At 39.3% G+C, this 18,124-nt stretch overlaps 1 protein-coding gene across 10 annotated transcripts in view; it reads right to left on the bottom strand.

The window, feature by feature from the left end:
- LOC125339685 (aminopeptidase O (putative)) overlaps positions 1-18,124 on the bottom strand; it is a 348,038-nt gene that overhangs the window by 88,461 nt on the left and 241,453 nt on the right. Inside the window, exon 12 of one of the 10 annotated variants that reach the window (XM_048331005.1) lies at positions 7,627-7,674. The exons of the other annotated variants lie outside the window; for them this stretch is intronic. Within the exon in view, the coding sequence (XP_048186962.1) occupies positions 7,642-7,674 (33 nt within the window). The 3' untranslated portion in view covers positions 7,627-7,641. Of the gene's footprint in view, positions 1-7,626; positions 7,675-18,124 lie in introns of those variants that run through there. 10 annotated transcript variants of the gene reach the window in all.

Raw genomic sequence — 18,124 nt, 5'->3', positions numbered from 1 at the left:
GCCTCCCACTGAGGGACCAGCGGGAACCAGCACAAAGCCAAACCAAGGAAGCCACCCACAGACCTCCAGATGTGCAAATCACAAAGATATATTACAAATTTCTTCAAAGGGCAAGCCAACTCACCAGCTCCAAAAAGTAGCACGACTGAAGAGGAGATGGAGAATAAAAAAACAACTGAGGCTATGTTAGCAGAAATGATGGAAAGCCTCAGAAACAAAATCAGAAAACAATTCCAGGAGTTCAGAGTGGAAGTCTCGAAGGACATCCAGGAAGCCAAGAAAGAAATGGAAGCAAAAATGGATACAGTGCAAACCTCCGTTAAAGAAGACCTTAACATCCTGAGACGTGAAATGCATGAAAAAGTAGATTTAAAATACAACTCTTTGAAGGAAGAAATTTCCACGATCAAAGCTGATCTGGCAACCATAAATAGCTCTCTGACATCCATAAACTCTGCACTTGAATCCACAGCACAAAGAATTAACCATATGGAAGCCAGAATCTCTCTCTTGGATGATGATGCAACCGATAAGAACCAGAAAATTACCACACTCCAAGAAACGGTAAAGCTCCAGGGCAGACTAATCCAGGAGCTAGTGGACAAAGACAAGAGATATAATCTGTGCATAATTGGAATAGAAGAAGGAGCCGAATACCAGAGCAGAGGGCTTCAACATATTTTCAATAAAGTAATTGCAGAAAACTTCCCCAATCTCACAAGGGACCCCATCCAGGTAACCGAAGCCTATAGGACACCTGGCAGACCAGATCCTAGAAAAGCCACGCCAAGGCACATAATATTCAAGACTTCAGATCTCAAGAATAAAGAGCAAATTTTGAATGCAGCCAAAGCGAAGAAAGAAATTTGTTACAATGGAAAGAGGATCTGAATAACAGCAGACCTATGCACACAAACCTACCGAGAATGGAAGAACACCATCCAAGTCCTACAGGCCAACCACTGCCAACCTAGAATAAAATATCCAAAGAAGCTGGAGTTCATATTCGAGGGGAAAACCAGATCTTTCCATAGCAAATAGGATCTAAAGGAGTATGTGAATAAAAAACCAGCTCTACAATGAATTCTAAGAGGGAAATCCCACCCAAAAGAAATTGTACAGGACACACAGACAGAAACAGAAAGAAACTACAATAGCCAGAGCCCAACAGAAAGAGCAGCTCACTAAAGACAAGAAAAAAAATAAAGAAGAAAAACAGCCCAACAAGAAAATGGAAGGAGAAAAAACACCCTTGATCTCTTTGAATATAAACGGTATAAACTCTCCGATAAAGAGGAGCAGACTGGCAGAATGGATTGGCAAACAAAAAGTTGCCATCTGTTGTCTACAAGAGACCCACCTTACAGCAAGGGATAAAAACAGGCTCTGAGTAAAAGGATGGAACAAGATCTTCCAAGCAAACACACCTACCAAAATAACAGGAGTAGCCATCCTGATCTCAGACAAGCTGGACTTCTCATTAAAATCAACTCAAAAAGACAAAAAAGGTCACTACATTTTAATACAATGAAAAATCCAGAATCAAGACATCACGGTGATAAATGTATACTCACCCAACAAAAGAGGCCCTACATATGTCAAGCAAATTCTCAAAGATAGACCCGAACACAATCACAGTGGGTGACTTTAATACCCCACTCTCTCCAAGAGACAGATCCAACACCCAGAGGATTAGCAAGAGAGCTGAGGACCTAAGTAACACCATATCCCAAATGGATCTGACAGATCTATACAGAATCTTCCACCCTACAGAGACCCAATACACCTTCTTCTCAGCAGCCCATGGATCATACTCCAAAATAGGCCATGTCATAGCCCACACAAAGAACCTCAGCAAACACAAAAGTATTGACGTCATCCCATGTATTATATCTGACCACAATGGATTAAAGATAACTCTCAATAACAACGGTTACCACAGGGGCTATACACATTCTTGGAGGCTAAACCCCACACTGTTATCCAACACTTGGGCCACAGACCAAATTAAAGATGAAATTAACGAATTCATAAGCCACAATGACCATGAAAACATATCACAAAGAAACCTATGGGACACAGCTAAGGCAGTACTGAGGGGCAAGATCACTGCCCTCAGCACTCACATTAAAAGAATGGAAACAGAGCAGGTGAATAACCTCACGACGAAACTAAAGCAACTGGAGAAACAAGACATGATCGATTCTAAAATGACTAGGAGAGATCACAAAGATTAAAGAAGAGATAAATCTGACTGAAAATAGAAAGACCATTCAACAAATAAATAAGACTAAAAGCTGGTTGTTTGAGAAAATGAATAAAATTGACAGACACCCTCGCAAGACTTACCAAAAAAAGAAGAGAAGAGGCTCATATACGTAAAATCAGGGACTCCACCAGAAAAATTACAACGAATACACATGATATTCAAACAATCATAAGGAACTATTTCCAGAACTTCTACTCACTAAAAAACAATACAGAAATGGATCAATTCTTAGAGAAGTATAAACTACCCAAACTGAACCAAGAAGAAATAAATCAACTAAATAAACCAATAACTTACAGCGAGATACAGGGGGTAATCAAGAACCTTCCAACAAAGAAAAGCCCAGGCCCAGATGGATTCACCAATGAATTCTATAAAACCTTTAGTGAGGAATAATACCAATATTTCTCAAACTCTTCCGCAAAATAGAAATAGAGGGAGAAATCCCAAACTCATTCTATGAAGCTAATATCATACTCATTCCCAAACCAGGCAAAGACCCAACAAAAAAAGAGAACTACAGACCAATATCACTAATGAACACAGACGCAAAGCTCCTCAATAAAATATTAGCTAACAGGATCCAGAAACTGATCAAGAAAATTATACATCATGACCAAGTAGGCTTCATCCCACAGTCACAAGGATGGTTCAACATCTGTAAATCAATCAAACAGGACTAAAATCAAGAATCACATTGTTATCTCAGTCGATGCCCTAAAAGCCTTTGACAAAATACAACATCCATACTCATTAAAAGCTCTGGAGAGAACAGGAATAGATGAAACATTCCTCAAAACAATAAAAGCCATATACAACAGACCAACTGCTAACATCATATTAAATGGAGAAACTCAAGTCATTCCCTCTAAACTCAGGAACAAGACAAGGATGCCCACTCTCCCCACTTCTTTTCAACATAGTGCTGGAATCCCTAGCCATAGCAATAAGCCAAGAGGAGGACATCAAAGGCAAGGAAGAAATCAAGCTATCCCTATTCGCAGATGACATGATTTTATATCTGAAGGACCCAAAAAACTCAGTCCCCAAACTCCTACACCTAAGAAACCATTTTGGCAAAGTAGCAGGATACAAAATCAATCCACAAAAGTAAGCAGCTTTTCTGTACACCAGCAATATACAAGCAAAAAGGAAATTATGGAAACAATTCCATTTATAGTAGCCAAAAAAAAATTTAAATTACCTAGGGACCAACCTAATCAAGGACGTGACGGACCTATTTAATGAGAACTATAAAAATCTAATAAGGGAAATCAAAGAAGATAGAAGGAGATGGAAAGACCTCCCATGCTCATGGGTATGCAGAATCAATATAGTGAAAAATGGCCATATTGCCCAAATTGTTACACAAATTCAATGCAATCCCTATCAAAATCCCAGTTACATTCTTCATTGAAATAGAGAAAGCAATCCATAAATTCATATGGAATAGCAAATGACCTAGAATAGCCAAAGCAACTCTAGGCAAAAAAAAAAGCAGTGCAGGAGGTATCACAATACCAGACTTCAAGCTCTACTATAGGGCCATCATAACAAAAACAGCCTGGTATTGGTATAAAAACAGACCGGAGGACCAATGGATTAGAATTGAAGATCCAGAAATAAAACCGCACTCTTACAGTCAGCTGATAGTCGACAAAGGAGCTAAAGACATACAATGGAATAAACATAGCCTCTTCAACTACTGGTGCTGGGAGAACTGGGCAGCCATATGCAGAAAACTCAAAGTAGACCCAAGCCTATCACCATGTACCAAGATCAATTCAAAATGGATCAAGGACCTCAATATCAGACCTGAATCCTTGAAACTACTGAAGGACAGAGTAGGAAAGACGCTAGAACTTATAGGCACAGGAAGGAACTTCCTGAATAGAGTCCCAGGGGCACAACAAATAGGGGAGAGACTCGACAAATGGGACTACTACAAATTAAAAATTTCTGCACAGCTAAGGACATAGCCACCAAACTAGAAAGACAGCCAACTATATGGGAAAGGATCTTTACCAGCACAGCAACAGACAAAGGCCTAATATCTGTCATTTATAGAGAACTCAAAAAACTAAGCCCCTCCAAGCCCAATAAACCAATTATGAAATGGGCAAAGGAGCTAAAGAGAGACTTCACAAGAGAAGAGATAAAAATGGCAAAGAAACCTATGAGGAAATGTTCAACATCCCTGGTAGTAAAGGAAATGCAAATAAAAACAACCCTGAGATACCACCTCACTCCAGTTAGAATGGCCTATACTCTGAACTCAGGCAACAAAAAATAGCGATTAGGAATGGTGAAATATTGGTATTCGTAGGGAAATGGTCAGAACTTGAACAAATAATGTTGATCGAGACAAGCCTAGAACACAGAAAACAAAGGGGCATGATCTCCCTGATATATGACTGTTAAGATGGGGTGACAGAGAGACAGTAGAGACCAGGTCTGTGAAACCAAAAACTGCTTGTCAAATGGTATTTCCCACAGGATTGGGTTAGCGACCCAACACTATGTAACTAAAACCAAACAACTACTCAACATATAAAGGTCAAAAATTGACCTCTCAGTGGAGTACAATAGCTCAAAACCTATGTATGTACGTTCATATAAGACTACTGTGAACATATTGTCTAATGTCGACATTACATTTAAAGCCCTAGGCGAATTTTCTTTGGCGTAGACCACATGGCTACTGTATATGTTCTTGGTACATTGTGTATTGTATATATGTCTACCTGACCTAGGGACAGGAAAGAAAAACAGGGTGTAAGATATCACAAGAAATGTATACACTGCCCTACTATGTAACTGTACTCTTTTTGCACAACACCTTGTCAAAAAATTTTTGTTTAATTAATAAATAAATTTAAAAAATAAAAGAAGCCAGGGACAATGCTCAGGCCCTGAGTCCAAGGCCCAGGACTGGCAAGAAAAACAACAAAAACAAAAACAAAACAAAAAAACCCACAGAAACAAAAAACAAAACAAAAAAATAATAAAAACAAAAAATGAATAAAATGGGTGTAATATTTATGTAACTAGGATATATATATGTAACTATTATACATGATAGCATAGAGTATACTCAATAATAACATTTAAAAACTTTTGGACATGGTAAATATGTAAAATGGGGCACTCTGTTATACCAGGGAATAGGGAAGGATTAAATTAAAAAGTACAGCCGGGTACCGGTGGCTCATGTCTGTAATTCTAGCTACTCAGGAGGCTAAGATCTGAGGATCACGATTCAAAGCCAGCCTGGACAGGAACGTCCAGCAGAAAACCAGAAATGGCACTGTGGTTCAAGTAGCAGAGTGCTAGCATTGAACTGAAGAGATCAGGGACAGCGCTCTGGCTTAGAGTTCAAAACCCACAACTGACAAAAAAAAAAAAAAAAGTACAGTTTTTTAAAGACAGACAATTTCTATATTCTTAATTGATCTGAAGCTTCCTGAAGTATTTATGCAAAATCTTGGCATATGTCTCTTGATTTGGGAAGAAAAGAACAGTGAGAATTCTGGAGAACTGGATTTTTTTTTTCTTATAAATCCAAACAAAAATGGGTCTAAAAGAGGAATATAGTTGGGCACTGGTGTCTCACTCCTGTAATCCTAGCTAATTAGGAGGGTGAAATCTGAGGTCTGAGGTTCAAAACCAGCCCAGGCAGGAGAATTCATGAGACTCTTTTCTCTAATTAACCATCAAAATGCCAAAATGGAGCTGTGGCTGACTGGTAGAGCACTAACCCTGAGCAAGTAGAGGTAAAGGACAGCACAGAGGTCCCAGTACACACGGTGGGGTGGAGGGGTGTTCATCTTTACTTGGTTGCATACAGTTTAAAAAGAGACAGCACTCCCCACATGACTGAGGAAAAAGGAAGGGAGAAAAAGAAAGAAAATGTGATGAGGCAATTGGAAAAAGCCAGGAGAAGCTGCCCAATGCAGGCAGCTTCCCTGACCCAGGAAACAGGCCTCAGGGATGGAGGAGTTATCTGCAGCCGAATCCCATTATCACTTGCTGCCCTCCAGTCTTAGCCCTAAATTCTGATGTATTGACTTTGGCCTCCTTTCCATGCATTTTCATGCCAATAAAGTTGCTGAAATTAAAGAAGAATTGAATTGTGAAGCTTTTTGGCATAAATAATGTCATATTGTAAAGTTGGGGCTAATAACAACCAGGATGCCCTTAACACACTTAAGAAAAACCATCTGATATATGTATCCCTCAATGTGGTTTGAAATTTCCCTTGGCCTACAAAGGAAAATATTTTTAGCATGTAGCACACTTTGTAACAGACATATAAATGCTCTGAAAATATAATTTTAGGAAAGCATCTGGGTTTGATCATCCCAACCCCAAATAGGTTCTACTTTCTCAATATATGGAACACTGAAATGTTTTGCTATAAAATATGCAGCAATCACTGTGGCAATTTCTCATAAAGATTTCATGACTGGTTCTATTTGTTTTGCTTTGTTTTTTTAAAGCAGTAAATACTCTAATGATTTAAATAGAAAGCAGGATAAGAAATGAGGTTCCTTCCTAAACATTTGGACCCCATGTCTGCTTACCTATCAAAAAGCAACCTGGAACTCTGAGCATTCTCCTCAAGGATATTGATGTGACAGGCATAAATGAATACTTTCTTTTCAGATCTCAAAATACATATTTTTTGCTGTACTGGGATTTGAATTTAGGACCTGCACTCTAACACTTGAGCTGTGCCCAGCCCTGTGTGCTTTAGTGGTTTTCCAGATAGGGTCTCACATTTTTGCTTCAAGGAATGGCTTTGAACCTTGGACTTCAGTCTTCCTACATATGTCCTTCCAAGTAGCTGGGACCACAGACACATTCTTCCATACTCAGCTTGTTGGTGGAGACAGGATCTCACTAGCTTTTTGCCCAGGCTGACCTTGAACCACAATCTTCCTGACTGCTGAGACTACCCATGTTACCACTGCTTATGGCCGCTAAAATATATCTTAGAAATAATAGTTGCCACTTCCTGGGCTGGGAATATGGCCTAGTGGCAAGAGTGCTCTCTTGGTATACATGAAGCCCTGGGTTCGATTCCCCAGCACCACATATGTAGAAAAGGCCAGAAATGGTGTTGTGGCTCAAGTGGCAGAGTGCTAGCCTTGAGCAAAAAATGAAGCCAGGTACAGTGCTCAGACCCTGAGTTCAAGAGCCAGGACTGGCAAAAGAAAAAAAAAAGTAATAGTTGCCACTTGCTAAGGAAAAACTGACCTATGGTTAATATTGATCTGCAAGAATTTTGAGACTAAGAAGCTCATTAAAGCTTTCTCATTTCTTGCAGGTTAATCAGGTTAATAATTGTGATTTGAATGACTAGTAAATGCCTATTCTTCAATGATTAGCCAGCATCGTTGCTCCTACAGAATGAGAACCACTTAAGCTTTTTTCCAATAATCTCTCAAGTAGCAATTTTTCAGAGAGAGAAAAGAAATGCACAAAGAGGGTTTCTTGATAGTGGAAGCTTATAAAACACCATGAAGGATGAAACACAGAACCCACCAACACCAACCAAAACTGAGGTCAAGTTTTAAGTTTGAGGACAATTCACAAGTCCAGAGAGAGAAAGGAAGACACTTTCATCAAGTAAAACCCAACAGGTGACCAGGTACACCTGCAGTCCAGGACTCAGTGTAGTACCTGGCTAGTAACACAGGACTCAAAGAGGCTCTGCCCTGCCCCAGCTCAGCACCCATCATCCCCCATTGGAGCAATGATATAAATGACTCATGCTTAGCCACAGAGCACAATGGTAATAACCCTGACTCAAAGCCATACTTAAAAGTACTAATTGCCTTCATCATCCAACATAAGATTCACTTTACTGAACAAAACCTCACGATGTTACCACTGAAAAAACATAAACTTGGATGTAATGCTTTGGTTCTTCTCCTACACCCGGTACCTTCTCACTCATTAACACCAAAATAGTAGCAGTTAACTAGACAGGACCAGAAGTAGAAACTACTGGGTTTATAATGGCTCAAGTGATGAGAACCACCCCAGAAGAACAGGACCTCTGCTGACTGATCTGAGTATACTTGTTAGAGTGTTAGTGAATAACAGACAACTACCACATAGAGGTGTGTGTCAAGAACACTGCCTTTTTTAGACACACAATTAGATTTGGACAGTTCAATAATGGTTAACCATTACCTGACCTATGATTCACTTGTTGGCTGGCTGACACCTAACTATATCCCTCATGCCTTCCTACTCAGAGTCAGCACAGGGGACAAAAGCAAAGAGAGAATACAGAAAATATCTTTTAAATGCTTTAGGAGATACATGGAACATTTTTTGTTTGGCCATTTGCCTTTTCTTATTTGTTTGTTTTGGTGGGCTGGTACTGATTAGTTTCTATCTTAAGGGAGGAATAACTATAGCTTCCAAAGATACACAACCCAAAGAAATCTATCTTCACATTCACATTCACTCACACCAATAAATATACAAGCTTTCAGATGCAATATAGCCCCGTATTCCCTATGTGAAACCATTAAGCATAAGACATCACATCCAAGAAACAGGCTACCATGCATATATTAAACATATACCTATTTGTTACAATAAAAAGGTTGTCCACAAAGGAGAAGGCAAAATAGCCCTTCAGAGCTTTCCCTTTTGGGAGGGTGCTTTGGTGGCAAGAACTGGTACAAGTAACCATGGTTATTTTGGAAGGTCACAATGAGAAGTATTGCCTCAAAGACCCTCAAAGGTCAGGATGTATAATGATGCTGTGTGATATAAGGCAGCCAAAAGGTCGTGTGTGTGTGTGGTTGTACACCGACCCTCTAATTCACTCAACAGCTGCTCCTTAGAGTTGGCAAGGGCATTATACAAATATAAAATGACCTACTTTTTTTTTTTTTTGCCAATTCTGGGGCTTGCCAATCCTCAGGGCCTTAGCACTGTCTCTGGCTTCTTTTTGCTCAAGGCTAGCACTCTACCACTTGAGCCACAGCACCACTTCTAGCTTTTTCTATATATGTGGTGCTCAGGAATCGAACCCAGGGCTTCATGTATGGGAGGCAAGCACTTTACTACTAGGTCATATTCCTAGCCCCCAAATGTTCTACTTTTGATGAAGAATCTACCTAAGTATGTCATGCTAATAGAACAGAGAATGTGGGCAGTTCATCTTCAAAAGCAGAATTGAGTGTTTTTCTATGGCCATAAGGTTTATATACTGAAACAGGTATCTTTATCCAAGTTCAGTTTACTCCTCCCTAAAGAGCTTTTTCCATGAAATAAAGCACCATTAAAATGAAGTCTTCTTAAAAAGTATTGATCATGGTGAAGGTCATAACAATTTTTCCATAAGTGAATCATGCGGAAGCACAGTAATACTCACAAAGCCAAACATGGCCCACTAGACATTGTACCTTGAGGACAAATTACACAGCTCACTTATACAACCACCTGACTGACTTGTGAGTAAGTTGAGGGCCAAGCCTTCAAGCATTTTATTGTCTTATATTTTAGGCTTCTGTCTGAAAATGGCAAGTACAGGAAGTCAACCCCTGCAGTTCACCCAGGGTCTCCAGCTCTAGGGCAGAGGCCTCTTGTGCATTAACAAATAGTGACTTGTTTGTAAATGTCTCCACAGACTATGAGCTCATGAGAAGGGGCTGTACCCTTTCAGCTCAGAACACCCACTGCCCAGCACAATGTGTGGCATATTGATTGAACAAATAAACCAAATCTCAAAGCAAGTATTTGGATTACTCAAAGATTTTTTTTTTAAAAGAGGATGAGAGTTCAGATCAAATTTAGAAAAGCAACTCTGGCAGAATATATTCCAGAATAGATATAATGAAATGATCTATTTTCTGAAGAACACACACACACACACACACACACACACACACATACAGATTGTATCAACCAATCCCATCTCTACATATGAAGATTCTCCTCTGTAGTACAGAGTGCACCCGAGAGTTACAGCTTTGACAGGCTCCTGGCTATTTCTGCTGACCTAGTCTTCCGAGGGTATCTAACCCAAGCCTGCAGAGCTGAACATCTAGCAAGAACTCAATTTTATCTCTTTATTAAAACCTGCTTGTATTCAAGCTACTACCAACTGTCTCTATGAACTAAACTGAGCCAAATAATCTTTTCAGAGCTTGTGGCTTCTCATTCTTTTTCCTTGTGGTTTAAAGGCAGAACAGATTGATCCTTAGTTCATCAAATAAATATTAGACTTCTCTCCATAGTGTCACATGTTTCAAAGTATTGTGTCCATCTGGGCCAGTTCAGAATTTTCGCTTTGTGTAAATGGAAAAAGTTGTCAAATGCTCTCTACCCCATTCAACTGAGAAAGCCACCCTTATGTGCTTTCTTTGGAGCTCACTTTAAAAACATGCTTAGGGCTTGGAATGTAGCTCAGTGATAAAGCATGTGTAATACCTTTGGTTTGGTCCCAGTAGAACATTCCTCTCTCTCTCTCTCTCTCTCCCTCTCTCTCTCTCTCTCTTTCTGTATTATCATGAACATCCTGAACATCTAGCCTTCAAAACAGAGAAGATAAACTTGTTATTTAAGCCACTCCACTTACATTAAACATCCAACATGAAATCCTAAAGGGTGAAGGCCTTGGCTGTACCTCACTATCAAGTGTCCTCTCCTGACACTGGCAGGATAGGGTACACCATCTGCCTTACATTAATGTGGGCTAGCTTTCTATGGCTTCCTACTTATTCCCTTGAAAGCCCGAGTGGATGTAGATGATCCTCAGCATATTTCATATGCTTTCTGGTTAGACACTATTAGCCAGATATTTAATGATGTTTTAAAAACATATCTGTGTAAAGGAATGACTCTGGAAAGCTTTGGTTTTCAAAGCTGAAAACCAAAGAACAAAAGGCAGTCTACTATTCCTGTCACTCCATTTGGTGACTTCATCCCCCTGAAGAGGGGGAACGTGAGGCCTTTCACCCAGAAAGTTTTTTTTCCAGCAAGGATCTGAACCACCTGGCCATACTGTAAAATTGCTACTTTATTGTATCTCTCCTTCTAAAGCCTTCCCTAAACTTGCGGTTATGCTCTAGCATTGCTTTCAAGCTCCAATGTTATCTGGCTGTATCCTGACTTACTAATCAAGCCCATTTGAAGATTGGCTGTGTGTGTGTGTGTGTGTGTGTGTGTGTGTGTGTGTGTGTGTGTGTGTGTGTGAAAATTCTGACTATAAATTTGTTCCTAACAAGCACAGCATAAAGGGTAAAAATCACTGATTTGCATTGGTCAGTATTTGGTCAGTATTTATTCTGACAAAAACATTTACCTAATGGATCTTATTATTATTCAAAAGGGCATTCATCCTTCTACCATTTAGGGGTAGAAGGGCCTTGGCTGGTGTCCTGGGAATTAAGGCTTTGAAGGGAGAGTGAGAATGAGGTGTCTAGAAGGGGCTCTTTCTCTAGCCAGGGAAGCTGCTCCCAGGTGCCCGCCTGGATCTGGGCACCACCTGATGAGCCTCAGTCATGGGTCTGGTATTCAGCATGGGTCACACATGCACCCTCAGTTTTACACCACTAAATTTGGTTGTGTTGCTCTCTGGCCCATGTAGTCTTTTTGCAATCCACCTGTCTAAACCTCCTTACATTTTAGGACCAGCTTCAAGTGCTTCTGTAGCCTCTCCTCTTCCACACATGGCCTCTCTCTTCTGTACTCTTTTTATGCTTATCACTTTCTGTCTTAGCTTAGGTATGTGTACATTTATTTTCCTGCTGAATTATTGAGTATCTTAAGTGCAACACCTGTGTTCCTCTCATGTTTAGATCAACACAGTCCCTTATAAATTATAGAAATACAGGCTACCTTCTTGAATAGGAGAGAAGAGAGGGCAGGAATGGACTCTGAGAGCTGTTCCAATCCTGGAAGAAGCTTCCCCTTTTACCCGGTCTGGAGACCTGGCAGTTCTACCATGAAAGCCTAAGCTCTACCCTGTGCAAAAGAAATCTTCCAGGGAAAGAAAGAATTTTTGATTGTCAGTATTCACTTGGGGGCCTAGTCTTGTGAAGAGATTCAAATGCTTTCTAGAATCAGGTTTTGAAAAGAAAAGAAAAAAGGAACATAAAGCTTTCATGTGAGGCCATCAATGACAAATGTTTTCTATTTCATCATGATGTCCTGTGATGTGAAGAGGTGCAAATATTAGGGCAGAGTCAAATCAGATGACTCTAATAGTATGTGTCATCCAGCACACACATTCTGCTACCTACTATCCTCTGGGACAATGAACCCTCGTATATTTATTTTTGCTCATATCACCAGACAGACATTTTAATTTTTTGTGGACTAGGTAACTAAGGTCATTTGAGACAAAAATTGTACTTAAAGTATATTCTTCCACAGACTTGAGATGATTCTTGGCCATTTCAAAGAGATTCACTAGAAATGCTGAGGTAATCAGAGAAACAGGGAATGAATTTGGCTGTGGGCTGAACTGTGTCCTCTAGTTCTACCTCTAGTAGATCAGAAGGTGACCGTGTTGAAGGTAGGACTCATTAAGGTAAAATCAGGTCACAGGTGTGAGCCCCAGTTCAATACAACTGGTGTCCTTATAAAAAGAGGAGATAAGGACAGAGATAATGAGCCCAACACAGAGGAAAGACTTTGTATAAGGACACAGTGAGAAGGCAACCACCTGCAAGCCAAGGGGAGAGGCCTCAGGAGAAACCAAGCCTGCCAACACCTTGATCTTGGACTCCAAATCTTGAACTGTGAGAAAAAATATCTCTGTTCTTTAAGCTACCTCACCTGTGGCTTTTAAATATTGCTTTCCTAGCAAATGAATAAGAGTACTAAGCTATAGATGCCAAAGAAAAATGAAGTTAGGCTAAAAATGAAATATGTAAATAAAGTCTCTCATTGGCTCTTGGAATTCTGCTGAGCTGTATAGGAACATGAAGAGCCCATGTAAAGGGCCAGGCTCTTTGCTTAGCAGTAAGTGACTGTGATGATTCATTGACATTCAGATACCAGAAGAATATGTCTTCAAGAAACATCACAAGATGCACAGTCACTTAAAAATGTGAGCTAAACAAAGGGTGAACAAATGCAGCAGTGGTACTCACTAAACTCTAGGTTGAAAATGAACTATACAACTTGTGGGGGGAAGAGAACGAGGTAAGGGGGGACATTGTTCAAAAAGAAATGCACTCATTATCTGACTTATGCAACTGTAACTGCTCTGTACATTACCTCTATAAACATAAATAAATAAAAATTTGAAAACTGTGACCTAAATTACTCAACAAAAATGGCAATGAATTATTAGACACCCCTGCCCCTTGCAGCATATCACATTATGGCAATTATTATTAATATAATTGAACAAAAGATCTCATAGTGCATATAATTTGAAAAGCATACTTTTGCTAGAATTTACAAAATAACCAGCTTCAATTTCTTGACTGACCATTAAATGTAGAACATTTGTAAATACTACTGAGACTGAGTGTCCTAATGGCCCTTAAAACTATGTTGATAATATTATATAATAGACACTCAAAGAAGCCTAGAAGTGATTCCCAAGAAACCAGCTGGATTTCTGTATGCTGAAGACACATTGTAGCTATGATGACATAGCGTCCCTTGCAGAAGATTGTATCACATTTCCTGAATTTTGTGATTGCAGAATTTTCCCAGAAAGACATGTTTTCTCTCATTTGCTTGTATGGCCTTTGGCAACTTGCAGGTGTTTGCTTGGAAAGAAATAGCATTTCTCCAAGATGCCAAAAGAATTGCTATTCTAAATTCTGGGATTCAGGAGTCATCTGAGAATTCAAGTGGATTCTTGCCTATTTCCAGGATATATTATGTGGCTGGCCCACTAGCCATCCTCTTTACCACTACTGCTGCCAATAGTTCTGATTTTTGGCTGCTGAGCACCTCCTTCAAAGAGGAGACGGGAGCACAGAAGATCTGAGGTTTACCTAAATTGGTGTGCTGATGTTTACATATCTTAGGAAGCAAGCTGACTAAGAGTTGAAATTGAATGCTGAAGCTATGCTGGGAGTTAGCTCATATCCTTTTGAATGCCTACTGTGAACTCTGCACTCTGACCTTCTACCCCTGGGTTGCAATCATCTGTGCTGTCACAGCAAATGGAAGGTGCCTATGGATTAGTCACTCACATGTTTCACAAAAACTATAGATTATTTCAATCCCACCTATTCAATGGATGATTTTAAGTCACTGCACCTCAAATATTAATCCAATCAACAGCTCCAGAGAAGCTTTCATTCAATGGAAACCACATATGTTACTTTAACTTTGTGTTTGTGTATGTATACACATGTGTGCACGTGTGTGCATTTGAACTCAGGGCCTGGGCAGTCGCTGAGCTTTTTTGATCAAGGCTAGTGCTCTATCACTTGAGCCATAGCTCCACTTCTGGCTTTTTGGTGGTTAACTGGAGATAAAAATCTCACAGACTTTCCTGACAGGGATTTCTCAGATCTTAGCATTCTGAGTAGTTAGGATTATAGGCTACAGCTACCAGTACCTGGCTTCATTTTAAGTTTTTTAGCTTCAACTTTTTTGTTTTTGGTGTTTTGGAACAAGATTTTGCTATGTAGCCTCGGCTGGCCTCAAAGTCAAAATCCTCCTTTATCAGCTTCCTGAAGGCTTGAATACAGGTATGTACCACCATGTTCAGGCTAGTTGTCAAATTCAAAAAGTAAGAGCTAACAGATAAATTAGTTTTAATAATTTAGGTTATTGGGTATTCACAGGCCTCAGTATCTATTGGGGATTTATTCCAGGAGTCTGTGGATATGAAATTATATTATATTATATGTGGATATGAATATGTTCAAGATCCTTATCTAAAATGGTGAAGCATTTACATAACCTAGGCACATCCTCCTGTATGCTTTGGATCACCTCTAGATTAAAGAGAATACCTAATCTAATGTAAATACCATGTAAGTGATTTGTTATGCTGTACTGCTTAAGAATGACAGGACAAAAGTACATATTTGGTACAGAAGCAATTTCTTTTTAAACCTAATTTTGACCCATAGTTGGTTGAGTCTATGAATTTTGAGCACATAGACATGGGGGCAATGGTACACACATTGTGTTACTATGCATCCAAAATACTATCATTTCAACAAGTAACAATATTTTTTAAATTAATGAAACACTTATATTTTCTTTCTGGTAGTCATGGAGTTTTAAACCAAGGGCCTTGTGCTTGCTAGGCAAGTGCTCTGCTACTTGAGTCACTTCCCCTCAACCTAAGCTTTAGTATTTTTTCAGACAGAGTCTTACCTTTTTGCAGAGGCTGGCTTGGACCTCTGTCCCCTTACTTATGTCCCCCACATGGCTGGGATTATATAGGCAAGAGACACTGTATTGGTCCTACTTTCTTGCTTTTTTGTTTAAGGCTTATCAGTCTATGTTTTCATATTCCATCACAATTTACATGCTAAATTTTCATCAGAAATGTTTTGTGTTTATATTTCACAAACTCAAATGTACTTGAAAAAGAAGATTCATTCACATATCCAAGTTACTTTAAAAAAAGAACAGATTCATTAGATTTTAAATTTAAACATATTTAATGACTAGCAGGCTACTCAGATATACTAGATATATTTCAATTGCTTAACAACCATGTGTGGTTTGTGGCTATAGCATTGGATTAGGAGCTCCCCAATACCTACCTACTACGTGTAAGGGCTGAAACAAATAAGCATCACAGTAAGTATCACAAAGATGAGTCAGATATATAAAACCCCTGTTTGGGCAAGCAGGATGGGGAATGTTATAAGGTGTGTACACAAATAACAAAATAAGAAAGGTTATAATGGATGTAAAATTATAGAGAAGGAAAGCGCCTGAAGGAAAGAAAAAGAGAATGCACAATGAAAGTCTGATAGTGAAGCTCACAAATACCTGGAGACAGGTAGTTATGATTGGGTAGTTATGCCCGCACTGTGGGAAAGAAAGTTTGAAATGGTAATTTTAGGCAGTAGTACTGAAAACATCTATCAGCAGGCTAAAGAGTTTAAGTCCACTAGGAATAGTGAAGTTTTTGAACTCTAGTTTGGGAAGACTCCTTTTGGCAATGATGTGAATGATGGATGGAAAAGGAGATGGCTTAGCCACTGAAAGTCCAATCATATACTTCTAACCTAAGCAAAATATAATGAAAAAGATGGCCCAGGTGCTCGGAAAAGAAGGAAGTAAGAAATTTGGTTAAAGATGCACGTAAGGTCCTCAGGACTTGACAATTTAGGAAAGACATCAAAGAAAGGGAGATTAAGTTAGTTGTTCTGTTGCAATTAAAACAAGGATTTGTCAGGCACTGTTATAGTCTCATGCCTGTAATCATAGCAACTCAGGAGTTTGAGATCTGAGGATTATGGTTCAAAGTCAACCTGGGCAGGAAAGTCAGTGAGAAGCTTATCTCCAGTTATCACCAGAAAACCAGAAGTGGGGCTGTGGCTCAAAGTGGTAGAGCACTAGTGTTGAGCACAAAAGCTCAGGGACAGTGCCCAGACCCTGAATTCAAGCCCCATGACTGACAAAAACAAAAAAAACAAAACAACAGCAAAAAACAGGGAATACTGAAGAAAGGCTGAGTGAAGAAATGTCATGAAAGAATATTGAAACACAAGTGACTTTTGTTTGGGCAGACAAGAAAAGAAATAAAGATCGGGGGCTGGGAATATGGCCTAGTGTCAAGAGCGCTTGCCTCTTATACATGAAACCCTGGGTTTGAATCCTCAGCACCACATATATAGAAAAGGCAAGAAGTGGCACTGTGGCTCAAGTGGCAGAGTGCTAGCCTTGAGCAAGAAGAAGCCAAGGACAGTGCTCAGTCCAAGGCCCAGGACTGGCCAAAAAAAAAAAAAAGAAAGAAATAAAAATCTAAAGAACTGACAAAATATCATAAGGTGTTCCAAGACATAATATAAAGTCATCTCTCCATTTCTATAGGTACTACATTCACACATCCAACCAATGCTGGATCAAAAATACTAAGAAGAAAAGAATCTGGGTGTTTGTGGCTCATGCCTATAATCCTAGCCACTCAAGAGGCTGAGAACTGAGGATCACAATTCAAAGCCAGCCAGGCAATAAAATGTATGAGACTCTTATCTCCAATTAACCACCAGAAAACCGGAAGTGGAGCTGTGGCTTAAAGTGGAAGAGCACTAGCATTGAGCACAAAAGTTCAGGGGCAGTGCCCAGGCCCTGGGTTCATGCCCACCAAAAAGAAAAGAATAGAAAAATGATATCTATATTGAACAGGTAGACTTTTGTCTTCATACTTCCTGAAAAATACAGGGTGACTACTACTCATACATCATTTACATTGCATTAGCTATTATAAATAACCTAGAGATGATTTCACAGAGAGGGAAGGATATGCACAGGTTGCATACAATTACTATGCCATTTTATATAAGGGATTTAAGCATCCATTCAGTTTTGGTACCAAAGAGATGTGGATCTCAAGAGATGATTATATAATATTTCAACAGTGAGGGAAGGGAAAGCTGAGAAAATCTAGCTATGAGACTATCCTTTAGGAAGCAAGGGAGCTGGGAAAAACAATTGCTCTTCAATTGTATTATGCAATAGAGAAAACTACTTAATATACATACTTAAACGAAAATTTTCAGTTTGGCTGACAACATTCCAATTTTGTTTAAAAAGGCCTATGTGTGGTAGCAATGATCTGTGTGTTATCTCAGAGGAATGCCATTTAAGAGAGGGTTTTTATGCATTAGGTTTTACTGTTGTATGAGCTTGCTTGAAATAGCATATTATTTTTTACCTTTAAAA

Source organism: Perognathus longimembris, chromosome 1 (genome assembly GCF_023159225.1).
Source record: "Perognathus longimembris pacificus isolate PPM17 chromosome 1, ASM2315922v1, whole genome shotgun sequence".
Taxonomy (NCBI): Eukaryota; Metazoa; Chordata; class Mammalia; order Rodentia; family Heteromyidae; genus Perognathus; species Perognathus longimembris.
This window is presented reverse-complemented; position numbering and strand designations above follow the sequence as displayed.